Raw genomic sequence first — 15,209 nt, forward strand, 5'->3', positions numbered from 1 at the left:
TGTCTGCCATCCTGGAGGCTTCTCACCGCATGGCGGTGGCCTCCGCTAACTCCCTCGCGATCCGCAGGATCTTGTGGCTTCGAGAGTGGAAAGCAGACGCTTCCTCTAAGAAGTACCTTGCGAGTCTCCCTTTTGCTGGGTCCCGGCTGTTTGGGGAACAGCTGGATGACATAATTAAGGAAGCTACTGGCGGGAAGAGTACTTCCTTGCCACAAGCTAAAGCCAAGAAACCTGTCCAGGGCAGGAACCAATCGAGGTTTCGTTCCTTTCGTTCCTCTAACTGGTCATCCTCTAAGCCCTCGGCCTCGTCCACTACTGCAGCCAAGGATCGTAAATCCAACTGGCGCGCAAAGCCGCGTCCTCAAAAGACCGGAGGAGCCGCTGCCACTAAGGCAGCCTCCTCGTGACTATCTGGCCGCGCCAGCAACGTCCTTGGTCGGTGGCAGGCTCTCCCACTTTGGCGACGTGTGGTTGCAACACGTCTCCGATCAGTGGGTGCGGGATATCATCTCCCACGGCTACAGGATAGAATTTTCTTCCAGCCCGCCAAACAGATTTTTTCTGTCCACCCCCCCCCCCTGCTCCAAAGCCGCCGCCTTCTCTCAGGCCGTGGCATCCCTGCAGGCCAACGGTGTAATTGTTCCGGTTCCCGCCCGGGAACGGTTCAGCGGTTTCTACTCAAACCTCTTTCTAGTCCCCAAAAAGGACGGTTCCTTCCGACCCATCCTGGATCTCAAGCTTCTCAACAAGCATGTTCAGGTGCGGCACTTTCGCATGGAATCTCTGAGATCGGTCATTGCTTCAATGACCCAAGGAGATTTTCTGGCATCCATCGACATCAGAGATGCCTATCTGCATGTGCCTATTGCGGTTTCACACCAGCGTTGGCTACGCTTTGCGATCGGAGAGGAACATTTCCAATTCGTGGCTCTCCCCTTCGGCTTAGCCACGGCCGCTCGAGTATTCACCAAGGTCATGGCAGCAGTGGTTGCGGTCCTGCACCTCCAGGGGTTGGCAGTGATTCCTTACCTGGACGACCTTCTAGTCAAGGCCTCATCCAGTGCAGACTGCCAGCGGAGTGTCTCTCTCACTCTCGCCACGCTAGTTCAGTTCGGGTGGCTTGTCAACCTGCCCAAGTCCACTCTGACCCCGACCCAGGTGCTTTTGTACCTAGGGATGCAATTCGAGACTCTGCCGGCACTTGTCAAGTTGCCCTTAGTCAAACAGCAGTCCCTTCGTCTGGCGGTGCGCTCTCTGCTGAGGCACCGCCGTCATTCCATCAGACACCTCATGCAGGTGCTGGGTCAGATGGTGGCGTCCATGGAAGCGGTCCCCTTTGCTCAGTTCCATCTGCGTCCCCTGCAGCTGGACATTCTCCGCTGTTGGGACAAGCGGATCTCTTCCTTACACAAGCAGGTGGCTCTGTCGTCACAGACCAGGAGCTCCCTTCAGTGGTGGCTTCGGCCTCTCTCTCTGTCTCAGGGACGCTCCTTCCTGACTCCGTCCTGGGTGATCCTCACCACGGATGCCAGCCTCTCTGGTTGGGGAGCAGTATTTCTCCATCACCGAGCTCAGGGCACTTGGACTCCGTCCTAATCAGCCCTCTCGATCAATGTGCTGGAGATCAGAGCTGTGTTTCTAGCTCTCCTAGCCTTTCACCATCTGTTGGCGGGCAAGCACATTCGAGTTCAGTCGGACAACGCGACAGCTGTTGCCTACATCAATCACCAGGGCGGGACTCACAGCCGTCTGGCGATGTTGGAGGTTCAACGAATCCTCCAGTGGACAGAGGACTCCAAGTCCACCATGTCTGCAGTCCACATCCCAGGCGTGGAAAACTGGGAGGCCGATTACCTCAGCCGTCAAACCGTGGACAGCGGCGAGTGGGCCCTGCACCCGTCAGTGTTCAGATCAATCTGCCGCAAGTGGGGCACTCCGGAAGTGGACCTAATGGCATCCCGGCACAACAACAAGGTTCCGGTTTACGTGGCTCGCTCCCACGATCCTCAAGCTTTCGCAGCAGACGCACTGGTTCAAGATTGGTCTCAGTTCCGTCTGGCCTACGTGTTTCCCCCTCTAGCGCTCTTGCCCAGGGTTCTGCGCAAGATCGGAATGGAGGGCCGTCGAGTCATACTCATTGCTCCGGACTGGCCCAGGCGAGCTTGGTACCCAGACCTGCTCCGTCTGTCCGTAGAGGCGCCGTGGCATCTCCCGGACCGTCCAGACCTTCTCTCTCAAGGTCCGTTCTTCCGCCAGAATTCTGCGGCTCTCAGATTGACGGCGTGGCTCTTGAGTCCTGGATCCTGACGGCTTCAGGCATTCCCTCTGAGGTCATCTCCACCATGACTCAGGCTCGGAAGTCTTCCTCGGCCAAGATTTACCACAGGACTTGGAGGATCTTCCTGTCCTGGTGTCACTCTTCCGACCATGCTCCTTGGCCGTTCTCCTTGCCGACCATCCTGTCTTTTCTACAGTCCGGTCTACAGCTAGGACTGTCCCTCAATTCCCTCAAGGGACAGGTGTCGGCTCTGTCGGTATTGTTCCAGCGGCGTATCGCCCGACTGGCCCAGGTGCGCACCTTCATGCAGGGCGCATCTCACATCATTCCTCCTTACCGGCGGCCCTTGGATCCCTGGGACCTTAATCTGGTCCTCACGGCCTTACAGAAACCCCCCTTTTGAGCCTCTCAGGGAGGTTCCCTTGTTTAGACTTTCACAGAAAGTTGTTTTTCTAGTAGCCATAACTTCTCTCAGGAGAGTTTCTGATTTGGCTGCGCTCTCTTCGGAATCCCCCTTTTTGGTGTTTCACCAAGACAAGGTGGTTCTCCGTCCGACTCCGGACTTTCTCCCTAAGGTGGTGTCTCCTTTCCACCTTAACCAGGACATTTCATTGCCTTCTCTTTGTCCGGCCCCTGTGCATCGCTTTGAGAAGGCGTTGCACTCCTTAGATTTGGTGCGGGCGCTCCGAATCTATGTGTCACGCACCGCCGTTTTTAGGCGGTGCACCCCACTTTTTGTGCTAACCACTGGTCAGCGCAAGGGTCTCGCTGCTTCTAAACCGACCCTAGCTCGTTGGATCAGGTCGGCTATCACCGATGCCTACCAGTGTTCTCAGGTGCATCCCCCGCCGGGGATTAAGGCGCACTCGACCAGAGCTGTCGGTGCCTCCTGGGCTTTCAGGCACCAAGCTACGGCTCAGCAGGTTTGTCAGGCTGCCACGTGGTCCAGTCTGCACACTTTTTCGAAGCACTACCAAGTGCATGCTCATGCTTCGGCAGATGCGAGCTTGGGCAGACGCATTCTTCAGGCGGCTGTCGCCCATTTGTGAAGTTAGGTTTTGCCTACTTCTCAGTTTGGTTTATTTCCCACCCATGGACTGCTTTGGAACGTCCCATGCTTTGGGTCTCCCATAAGGAACGATAAAGAAAAAGAGAATTTTGTTTACTTACCGTAAATTCTTTTTCTTATAGTTCCGACATGGGAGACCCAGCACCTTCCTGTTGCCTATTGGCAGTTTTTTGTTCCGTGTGTTTCACCGGCTGTTGTTAGTAGTCAGAGTTCCGGTTATTCCGAGTTTTACTCTATCTCTACTTATGGGTGGATGTCCTCCTTCAGCTTTTGCACTGAACTGGTTAGATTGTCATCCAGGGGGTGTATATAGCCCGGAGGGAGGAGCTACACGTTTGAGTGTAGTACTTTGTGTGTCCTCCGGAGGCAGAAGCTATACACCCATGGTTTGGGTCTCCCATGTCGGAACTATAAGAAAAAGAATTTACGGTAAGTAAACAAAATTCTCTTTTTTGCGCAACTGCCGAGTTGTGCAAAAATATTGTAACCTTTTAAGGGGTTTACTGTAAATTTCTGGTAGAGAATTTCACCGCGCACTTGGATGAGCTGATGCAGAACATGAGTTTTATTTACTGTGTAGACCAGACCTGGGCAAGGGGCGGCCCGCGGGCCACATCCGGCCCGCCTACTCTCTGTGACCGGCCCACCCGTCTTCAGCCGGTGCAGTGGAGCCGGGCTGCAGCGTGTCGGGCAGGGAGAGATCCTGCAGCTCCGCACAGTCAGTGCAGGCAGCGGAACGCAGGAGTCTCTCCTCTGTTCCCTGCCGGCACTTTGTCAGTGACACACGCGCGCGCTCTGATGTTATCAGTACTGCGCTGCATGTGTCATTTCAAAAGTTCCCGCCCGGCAGGAGAAGGAGCAGCAGCACAGCGGGGGCCTTCACGGAGTGAAGCAGCAGCGGGGGCCTTTCGCAGAACAGCATCAGCGCAGCCAGGGCCCGAAGGAGCAGCTCAGCGGGGGTCCGTACAACAGAAGGTGCAGCTCAGCGGGGGGCCTGTAGGGAGGTGCCTGAGGACGGGGACAAAAACAAGGGAGAGGTAAGTAGTGACTAATAAGCTGAGGAGGGGACAATGGGGGAGAGAGGGGGGGGGACTGGTGACTAATACTGGGGGTGTAGTGGTGTAGTTTTACAGGTGTAGTATATGGTGTGTATATAGTGGTGTAGTACATGGGGTCAGGGGCGTAACGACCACGGTCGCAGAGGTCGCCACTGCGATCGGGCCAGCAGGGTTATAGAGGCCCGGCAGCCGCTCTGCAGAGCCGGCTGCCGGGCCCCTATGTGTAGTGCCGCTGTGTAGTGACCGACAATGCGACCGTCAAGGTGCCGGCCTGAGAGTCAGGGGAGCCCAGTGTCTGTAGAGGGGCCCCTGACCTGGAGAGGCCACCAGCCGTGTCTGAGCTGCAGCAGAGCAGGAGTGATCCTGACCTGCACAGCAGACGGAATACTCCATCCTGCAGGACCTGCGATGACGTCACGCCCATGTGACTGTGTGGGAGGAGACACAGGATGCTGGGCAGAAAGCAGGAGATACTGAATCCTGAAGGAGACATGGACACATGATGACTGGTAATAATAAAAGAGGGGACATGAGGGGGAGGGGCTGCAGGGTGAGTGGCATATGAGGGCTGCAGACTGACAGAAGGATGTGAAGGGGTGCAGAGTGTTTGAGAACGGTAAGTTGGGGTACAGGCAGGGTGAGATATGTGGGCATGGTGTGTGACATATCGGGGTGTAGTATGTGTGATCTGGGGGGTGCAGGCTGTATGGGAAGCAGGGTGTGTGAGATGTGGGGTGCAGGTTGTATGGGGAGCAGCCAGCAGGGTGTGTGACATATGGGGGTGTAGTGTGTGTGTGGGATATTGGGGTGCAGGCTGTATGGGGAGCAGGGTGTGTGACATATGGGGGTGTAGTGTGTGTGTGTGATATGGGGGTGCAGGCTGTATGGGACGCAGGGTGTGTGACATATGGGGGTGTACTGTAGTATATTACAGGTGTGCTATATGGAGGTGTTGTATATTACAGGTGTAGTATATAGGGATGTAGTAATGTAGTATATTACAGGTGTACTATATGGAGGTGTAGTATATTACAGGTGTGCTATATGGAGGTGTAGTATATTACAGGTGTACTATATGGAGGTGTAGTATATTACAGGTGTACTATATGGAGGTGTAGTATATTACAGGTGTGCTATATGGAGGTGTAGTATATTACAGGTGTACTATATGGAGGTGTAGTATATTACATGTGTGCTATATGGAGGTGTAGTATATTACAGGTGTGCCATATGGAGGTGTAGTATATTACAGGTGTAGTATATAGGGATGTAGTATATTACAGGTGTACTATATGGAGGTGTAGTATATTACAGGTGTGCTATATGGAGGTGTAGTATATTACATGTGTGCTATATGGAGGTGTAGTATATTACAGGTGTACTATATGGAGGTGTTGTATATTACAGGTGTAGTATATAGGGATGTAGTAATGTAGTATATTACAGGTGTACTATATGGAGGTGTAGTATATTACAGGTGTACTATATGGAGGTGTAGTATATTACAGGTGTACTATATGGAGGTGTAGTATATTACAGGTGTACTATATGGAGGTGTAGTATATTACAGGTGTACTATATGGAGGTGTAGTATATTACAGGTGTGCTATATGGAGGTGTAGTATATTACAGGTGTACTATATGGAGGTGTAGTATATTACAGGTGTACTATATGGAGGTGTAGTATATTACAGGTGTGCTATATGGAGGTGTAGTATATTACAGGTGTACTATATGGAGGTGTTGTATATTACAGGTGTAGTATATAGGGATGTAGTAATGTAGTATATTACAGGTGTGCTATATGGAGGTGTAGTATATTACAGGTGTACTATATGGAGGTGTAGTATGTTACATGTGTGCTATATGGAGGTGTAGTATATTACAGGTGTACTATATGGAGGTGTTGTATATTACAGGTGTAGTATATAGGGATGTAGTAATGTAGTATATTACAGGTGTACTATATGGAGGTGTAGTATATTACAGGTGTACTATATGGAGGTGTAGTATATTACAGGTGTACTATATGGAGGTGTAGTATATTACAGGTGTACTATATGGAGGTGTAGTATATTACAGGTGTACTATATGGAGGTGTAGTATATTACAGGTGTGCTATATGGAGGTGTAGTATATTACAGGTGTACTATATGGAGGTGTAGTATATTACAGGTGTACTATATGGAGGTGTAGTATATTACAGGTGTACTATATGGAGGTGTAGTATATTACAGGTGTACTATATGGAGGTGTAGTATATTACAGGTGTGCTATATGGAGGTGTAGTATATTACAGGTGTACTATATGGAGGTGTTATATATTACAGGTGTAGTATATAGGGATGTAGTAATGTAGTATATTACAGGTGTACTATATGGAGGTGTAGTATATTACAGGTGTACTATATGGAGTTGTAGTATATTACATGTGTGCTATATGGAGGTGTAGTATATTACAGGTGTACTATATGGAGGTGTAGTATATTACAGGTGTGCGATATGGAGGTGTAGTATATTACAGGTGTAGTATATAGTAATGTAGTATATTACAGGTGTACTATATGGAGGTGTTGTATATTACAGGTGTAGTATATAGGGATGTAGTAATGTAGTATATTACAGGTGTACTATATGGAGTTGTAGTATATTACATGTGTGCTATATGGAGGTGTAGTATATTACAGGTGTGCTATATGGAGGTGTAGTATATTACAGGTGTACTATATGGAGGTGTTGTATATTACAGGTGTAGTATATAGGGATGTAGTAATGTAGTATATTACAGGTGTGCTATATGGAGGTGTAGTATATTACAGGTGTAGTATATAGGGATGTAGTAATGTAGTATATTACAGGTGTACTATATGGAGGTGTAGTATATTACAGGTGTACTATATGGAGGTGTTGTATATTACAGGTGTAGTATATAGGGATGTAGTAATGTAGTATATTACAGGTGTGCTATATGGAGTTGTAGTATATTACAGGTGTACTATATAGAGGTGTAGTATATTACAGGTGTACTATATGGAGGTGTAGTATATTACAGGTGTACTATATGGAGGTGTAGTATATTACAGGTGTACTATATGGAGGTGTAGTATATTACAGGTGTGCTATATGGAGGTGTAGTATATTACAGGTGTGCTATATGGAGGTGTAGTATATTACAGGTGTACTATATGGAGGTGTAGTATATTACAGGTGTACTATATGGAGGTGTAGTATATTACAGGTGTGCTATATGGAGGTGTAGTATATTACAGGTGTACTATATGGAGGTGTTGTATATTACAGGTGTAGTATATAGGGATGTAGTAATGTAGTATATTACAGGTGTGCTACATGGAGGTGTAGTATATTACAGGTGTGCTATATGGAGGTGTAGTATATTACAGGTGTACTATATGGAGGTGTTATATATTACAGGTGTAGTATATAGGGATGTAGTAATGTAGTATATTACAGGTGTACTATATGGAGGTGTAGTATATTACAGGTGTACTATATGGAGTTGTAGTATATTACATGTATGCTATATGGAGGTGTAGTATATTACAGGTGTACTATATGGAGGTGTAGTATATTACAGGTGTGCTATATGGAGGTGTAGTATATTACAGGTGTGCTATATGGAGGTGTAGTATATTACAGGTGTACTATATGGAGGTGTTGTATATTACAGGTGTAGTATATAGGGATGTAGTAATGTAGTATATTACATGTGTGCTATATGGAGGTGTAGTATATTACAGGTGTACTATATGGAGGTGTAGTATATTACATGTGTGCTATATGGAGGTGTAGTATATTACAGGTGTACTATATGGAGGTGTAGTATTTTACAGGTGTGCTATATGGAGGTGTAGTATATTACAGGTGTGCTATATGGAGGTGTATATAGTGGTGTAGTATATGGGGGTATAGTGATCTATATGGAGGTGTAGTATATTACAGGTGTACTATATGGAGGTGTAGTATATTACAGGTGTACTATATGGAGGTGTAGTATATTACAGGTGTGCTATATGGAGGTGTAGTATATTACAGGTGTACTATATGGAGGTGTAGTATATTACAGGTGTAGTATATAGGGATGTAGTGATGTAGTATATTACAGGTGTACTATATGGAGGTGTAGTATATTACAGGTGTAGTATATAGGGATGTAGTGATGTAGTATATTACAGGTGTACTATATGGAGGTGTAGTATATTACAGGTGTAGTATATAGGGATGTAGTGATGTAGTATATTACAGGTGTACTATATGGAGGTGTAGTATATTACAGGTGTAGTATATAGTGGTGTAGTGTAATACAGGTGTATTATATGGGGGTGTAGTATATTACAGGTGTATTATATGGTGATGTAGTATATTACAGGTGTAGTATATAGTGGTGTAGTATAATACAGGTATATATGGGGGTGTAGTGATGTATATTACAGATGTAGTATATAGGGGGTGTAGTGATGTAGTTTATTACAGGTTTAGTAAATGGAGGGGTGTAGTAATGTAGTATATTGGGTAGAACTGAGCTAATTATATTAGTCCGGCCCTCTAAACCAATTTCTCATGCGGCCCCATGGGAAAATGAATTGCCCACCCCTGGTGTAGACCTTCAAGTGGACATGAATTTAGATACAGATATGATTTCGACCAAGTAGAAAACCTTTCGACCCATCCAGGTCTTATTCACAAATGTTGCTTGTGAATGGTGGGTAAGATTCACTCCCGCGCCTAAGTCCTTGTGTGTCCTGCCACTCATCTAAGTGTGCGATTAAATTCTCTACCTGATTTCTTGGAACTTTACATCCTGTCCGCCAGCACCTCATTATATTGACTGTCAGCAACCAGATTTCTGTCCTAAGTACCTTGATGAATTGGCCCCATGCACTTCCCATCATCAAACAAAGTCCAAAACATGCGATTTTGGACACCATTTAAGGGTTGGGGGTATTTTTGTTTTTTGTTTTTTTTTGGGAGGGGGGGGGGGGGGGGTTTGCCCTGCCCGATCCATCTTTGACACGTCAGAAGCAGTACACAGTAGACTAAGCTATTGATTCCAACTTTACAGATGGATACGGCCAAGTAAAGCTCAAACGGAGTTCAAAGTTGCTTGCTTTGGACTCTGCTCTACATCATTTTTGCTGTACAAGATTACGTGATACTTACGAATTTTGATGTGCTGAATCCAAACAATCACATCCGTTTCCTCCATCTTTTTTTACAGCAAAACATTGTTTGCTAAGGAATTCTTACCGTAATAATATACTATATATAATTTTAATTATATTATTTAGATATGCTGAATATGCAAAAAGAAATGCTGCATATGCAATTGGTGTAACTAATGGGAATACTGCTTAATAAAACTGATGATGACAGAATTTCCTGCCTTTATAATCAGCATGAAAGCAGACAGCAGCATTGTCGTTCAAGAAGCTTACAAGTCGCAGCCAATTTAGCTGTTTAAAAAGGTTTTTCTTTCACCAAGCCATTAGGACCATTGAGCGGCAGACTTCTGCTGGTGTATACAGCGTGAAAACCATGATCATAACTATTCCAGGGTATCGAAAAAGAGAACATTTCCCCCTAACATTATAAAATTTACACCATTGCTCACTTCGTTAAACAATAGACTCGTTTCTTTGCATGAAACAAATATATTATGTGCTATCTTCTCTTCCAAATTTCTTATTACCCCTTATATGACTTTAAAAACTTTTGATGACAGATTTCTCCCACATATTTTTCTACTTTATATTTGCGATCAGCACTTTTCATTGGGGTAAAATCTGCAAAAATACTTGGGTCAACAGAATTTCATTTATTTTTTTTCAAATGTAGATGTGTAATTGAAGTGTGTGGATCCATTGAAGGATTGACTAAATTCATTAAAAAAAACCCAACGTGACCAAAACTTTATATAATAAGCAATTATTTGTATGAAATATATATATATATATATATAATCCATTAACAGTGTTCTCTTCTTTGGTAACAGGCGGGGTTCGGCTATGGATTGCCTATATCCAAACTGTATGCACGGTACTTCCAGGGAGATCTGAAGTTGTATTCCTTAGAAGGCTATGGAACTGATGCTGTCATATATATTAAGGTATGGTAAGATGTGGATATAATTAGTAGCCTGTTGTAATCTACTGTATATACTCAAAAGTATAAGCCGACCCGAATATAGGTCGAGGCACCTAACTTTCTTTGTCGCTCCATTGGGAGAACCAGACAATTGGGGTGTATAGCTTCTGCCTCCGGAGGCCACACAAAGTTATTACACTTTAAAAAGTGTAACCCCTCCCCTCTGCTATACACCCTCCCGTGCATCACGGGCCCATCAGTTTTATGCTTTGTGTTGAAGGAGGCACACATTCACGCAAGCTCCACATTTTAGTCAGCAGCAGCTGCTGACTTTATCGGATGGAAGACAAGAGGGCCCCAGGGCCCCCGGCATGCTCCCTTCTCACCCCACTTTGGTCGGCGGTGCTGTTAAGGTTGAGGTACCCATTGCGGGTACAAAGGCTGGAGCCACATGCCGTTATCCTTCCCCATCCCTTAGGGGCTCTGGGAGAAGTGGGATCCTAACCGGTCACCAGGCACTGGGACCGGGCTCCCTCCGCAGCCCCTGTGGGAACCTGACGGACAGGAGACTGGATGTCATCAGGGACAAGGCCCTGCTTCTCTGAGGTACTCTGTGTCCCCTTGGGGACGGCGCATAGAGCGCCTGTGGATCGGACGCTGCAGCAGCTGCTCTGTGTTTAGGGTCGACGGGACTACCGCGCCGACCGCGCCTGTTTGCCGGCCGCGCTTATAAATCGAGTCCCCGGCTTTTGCGGCCTAGTACCGCATATTCCCGCCCCCGGGCCTGCCAGTCAGGGGCAAGGGCGGGACGCTAGACTGAACGTCAGCGGTGAGGGCTGGAGCATACTTAGTATCCTCCTCCCCCCTCACTGAGCACCGTGGGGCACCAGATTCCCGCACTTTCTGAGGCACGCCCACGGCTCCCTCCTCCTCTCAGAACGCTGGCAGCCATTGTTATCATCGCTGCTGCCGGAGGAGAACTTCAGATAGAAAGCCCATTCTACCAGAGCTGTAGGTGCGTCCTGGGCATTGCGGCACCAGGCTACGGCTCAGCAGGTGTGTCAGGCGGCTACCTGGTCGAGTCTGCACACTTTTACAAAACACTATCAGGTGCATGCCTATGCTTCGGCAGACGCCAGCCTAGGTAGGCGAGTCCTTCAGGCGGCAGTGGCCCACCTGTAAGAAGGGGCCGTTTTTTCGGCTCTTTTTTATCGAGGTATTCTTTACCCACCCAGGGATTGCTTTTGGACATCCCAATTGTCTGGGTCTCCCAATGGAGCGACAAAGAAGAAGGGAATTTTGTTTACTTACCGTAAATTCCTTTTCTTCTAGCTCCTATTGGGAGACCCAGCTCCCGCCCCTGTTCCCTTCGGGCTGTTGTTCTTGTGTACACATGTTGTTCATGTTCAATTGTTCTTTGGTTCATGGTTTCAGTTCTCCGAACATCCTTCGGATTGAATTTACCTTAGACCAATTTATAAGTTTCCTCCTTCCTGCTTTGGCACCAAAACTGATGGGCCCATGATGCACGGGAGGGTGTATAGCAGAGGGGAGGGGTTACACTTTTTAAAGTGTAATAACTTTGTGTGGCCTCCGGAGGCAGAAGCTATACACCCCAATTGTCTGGGTCTCCCAATAGGAGCTAGAAGAAAAGGAATTTACGGTAAGTAAACAAAATTCCCTTCTTACCACAAAAACCTGGGAAAAGTTAATGACTTGCAAATAAGCCTAGTATTATAAGATGCCCCCTAATTTAGAGAAGTAAAGTTGGGAAAAAAACAATTTTTTAATGTTAAAATGGGGGTCCGTCTTATAATCATAGTGTATCTTAGCTCACTGTGGTGGTAGAGTGGCTCAGGAGACTGAGTTGGTGGTGCTGCGGGCTCAGAGGACGGGGGTGTCCACGGCTTAGGAGGGTCACAGGACAGAAGGTCGGCAGTAGTTCGGGAGGGTCGGTGATTCTGCAAGGTCAGTGGTGCCGTTGAACCTGCCGGCGGTTGACGAGAGAGATTTCAAGTAAATGGCCGCGGAAGCATGCACTGCTTTGGCGGCCATTTTCTCGAAGTCTATCACGTCAATCGCAGCCTGCCGGCAGGCTCAAGGCCCTCAGTGTCACCAACCCTCCTGAGCCGCAACACCCCAAGTCATAGTATCATTGTCCCTCCGTCCTGTGATCCCCGCTCCGCCGCGCCAACCTGTTAGCTTTATCCGGAATATAAGACGCACCCCCATTTTCCTCCCAGTTTTGGGGGGGAAAAAGTGTCTCATATAATCCGGAAGTGGGCCCTCACTCAAGTATAAGCAGAAGGGGGTGGTTTCAGCATAAAAAAATGTGCTGAAAAAGTCGGCTTATACACGCGCATATAATACGGTGGTTAAGCATAATCTAATATCCTGGCACTGCCAAGGTTGTCTTTATATAATCAGAATGTTATTTTAGGGAGGACTCCATATTTATGCCTATGGATGTAGATAGACTAGGATGTCATAAAAGGTATATTGTGGATTTATCCCTATACTTGTCCATGTAGTGAATCTCTTCCCGGGCTGCAGTTGTAAATAATGTATTTTTCTCTAGTCACCCTCCACGACAGCACCACAGAATATCCGTGCGGTCGTGGAGGGTTCCTAGAAACCGAATTACCGGTAAGAACTAATTCTGTTTTCCCCTCCATACCCAGGCTTTATCTACAGAATCGGTAGAGAGGCTTCCAGTGTATAATAAATCTGCGTGGAAACATTACAAAACCAACCACGAAGCTGACGATTGGTGTGTGCCGAGCAGCGAGCCTAAAGACATGACCACATTCCGCAGCAGCTGAACCTTCCTCGCTTTCAGCACATCTTGGACCCGGCTTGTCCCACAGTAGCATTGTCCGGTTTGCACCTTCCATATATTTTTCAGTGGGTATAAAGTGTGCATTCTGTGATGACCTGTATTGTACAAGCTTAACCCTTGCCAGGTATATAAGAAAACCACACTATAAGACACACGGTGTGTCGGGATGATCGGTGGAGGAGGAGCTGAAATCCATATTTCATAGATAATATACAGAAATATATTCTCATAAGCTGATCAATAAGGTATAGTCTGATTATAACGAGGCCATGCCAGACGATGATGTTAAAGAGCATTTCCCCTAAATAAAAAAAAAAAAATAAAATCCTAATTTAAAGGGGTTGTTCTGTATTATCAACCCCTTTTTCTAAATATGTATCAGGTCCGGTGCAAATCTCCCTCAATCAGTGTTATGCCCCTGCAGAAGAACTAAACGGGAAACCATCTAATATACAAGGAGCAGGAGCCGCCTCGGGGCCCCCTCTACAATGTGCACATTCACTCATAGGGGTTGTCCTTTTATTACCAATCTTATTTGTTCTATACTGACGTGATTGTTTATTTTTTTTCATGTAGCCATTGATTATTTTCTGGAAACATTTGGGGAAAGTCAAAGCTTACTTTGACTTACCCCAATACTTGCTTTGATCTAGTGATGAGCGAATACTAAATATTAGGGTTTGCGTTATTTGTACCCAATACTGATCACTATTCCAGAAAAAAACAATCATAGGGGAAAAAACTTCCAAATCCAGCTCACCGCATGCCCGTGGAAGTCCTTATGTTTAATCTCTTTTTTTTATTGAAAAATTAAGGTTGGATACAATAAGCAGGGCTGCAGACTAAGGCAAACCCCCAAATAGAGACAAAACCAAAAAAAAAAAACAAAAAACAAGAATGCAATGAAACATGAAAGACTTTGCATGGTTGTAGCCATATACAGTTTAAGTCCTTATGATGGTGCACGGAGATTCTTGAGCTAAGAGAGGTAACCATAAAGATTCAAAGGTCCAGCAGCACATCCATAAAAGATGATGAATTTATTTATTCCATATATAAAATGTTTAAAAGGACAAAAAGACGCGTTTCGGGAACAACCCTTGTTCACGGTCAAGGGTTATTCTCGAAACACGTCTTTTTGTCCTTTTTAAACATTTTATATATGGAATAAATAAATTCAGCATTTTTTATGGATGTGCTGCTAGCACTATTCCAGTATTCGTCACAAATAACGAACCTAATGCAAGTCAATGGGGAACCCCAGCATTTTTGAAGATTTCCCAGGAAAATGCTCGGGTTCCACATTGACTTCCTTGTTAGTCGTAAAGACTACCGGAATAGTACTAGGTATTCAGTATGAATAACCTGAATTTTTAGTATTCGCTCATCACTACTTTCATTGTTAGAAAATGAGTTTCTACTTACATTGCCAAGTCTGTGCACATGGCATCCAGTTTGCTCAATCTTTTATTAGCGAGTGGCTTCCAAGCGGAAGCCGCCAGAAGAGTGAACTTTGCTTCTTTTAACCTCCTCCCAGTTTCCAAAGCCTGAAGCAGTTAAAAGTAGGAACATATTCAGAGCAAGTCGCTTTTATATTATTGTGCATTATGTTCATTCTTTATATTTTTCAGGCGAAATCTGCCTGAAAGCGAAGTTGTGTGCGCGTACACTCAGAATCCCTAGTTCAGAACCTTTCGCAATGATCCAGGGCCGATATAAAGATTGGGGTCCTGAGTCATCAGTTTTCACCAGATATCTGGGGTAAAACACTTTAAGGCTATGTGCGCACATTGCATAGTGTCATTCTGAAAATTCTGCAGCGATTTGGCCGTGCATGTGCGTTGCAAACCGCATGTATTGTGA

General features: G+C 46.1%; 1 protein-coding gene across 1 annotated transcript in view; it reads left to right on the forward strand.

The window, feature by feature from the left end:
- Positions 1-14,392, forward strand: part of PDK1 (pyruvate dehydrogenase kinase 1) — a 92,367-nt gene extending 77,975 nt beyond the window's left edge. Inside the window, exons 10-11 of the mRNA XM_075317331.1 lie at positions 10,416-10,529; positions 13,189-14,392. Of these exons, the coding sequence (XP_075173446.1) occupies positions 10,416-10,529; positions 13,189-13,329 (255 nt within the window). The 3' untranslated portion in view covers positions 13,330-14,392. The remainder of the gene's footprint in view (positions 1-10,415; positions 10,530-13,188) is intronic.
- Positions 14,393-15,209: the final 817 nt, after the last annotated feature.

This window comes from Anomaloglossus baeobatrachus, chromosome 7 (assembly GCF_048569485.1).
Source record: "Anomaloglossus baeobatrachus isolate aAnoBae1 chromosome 7, aAnoBae1.hap1, whole genome shotgun sequence".
NCBI classification, from domain to species: domain Eukaryota; kingdom Metazoa; phylum Chordata; class Amphibia; order Anura; family Aromobatidae; genus Anomaloglossus; species Anomaloglossus baeobatrachus.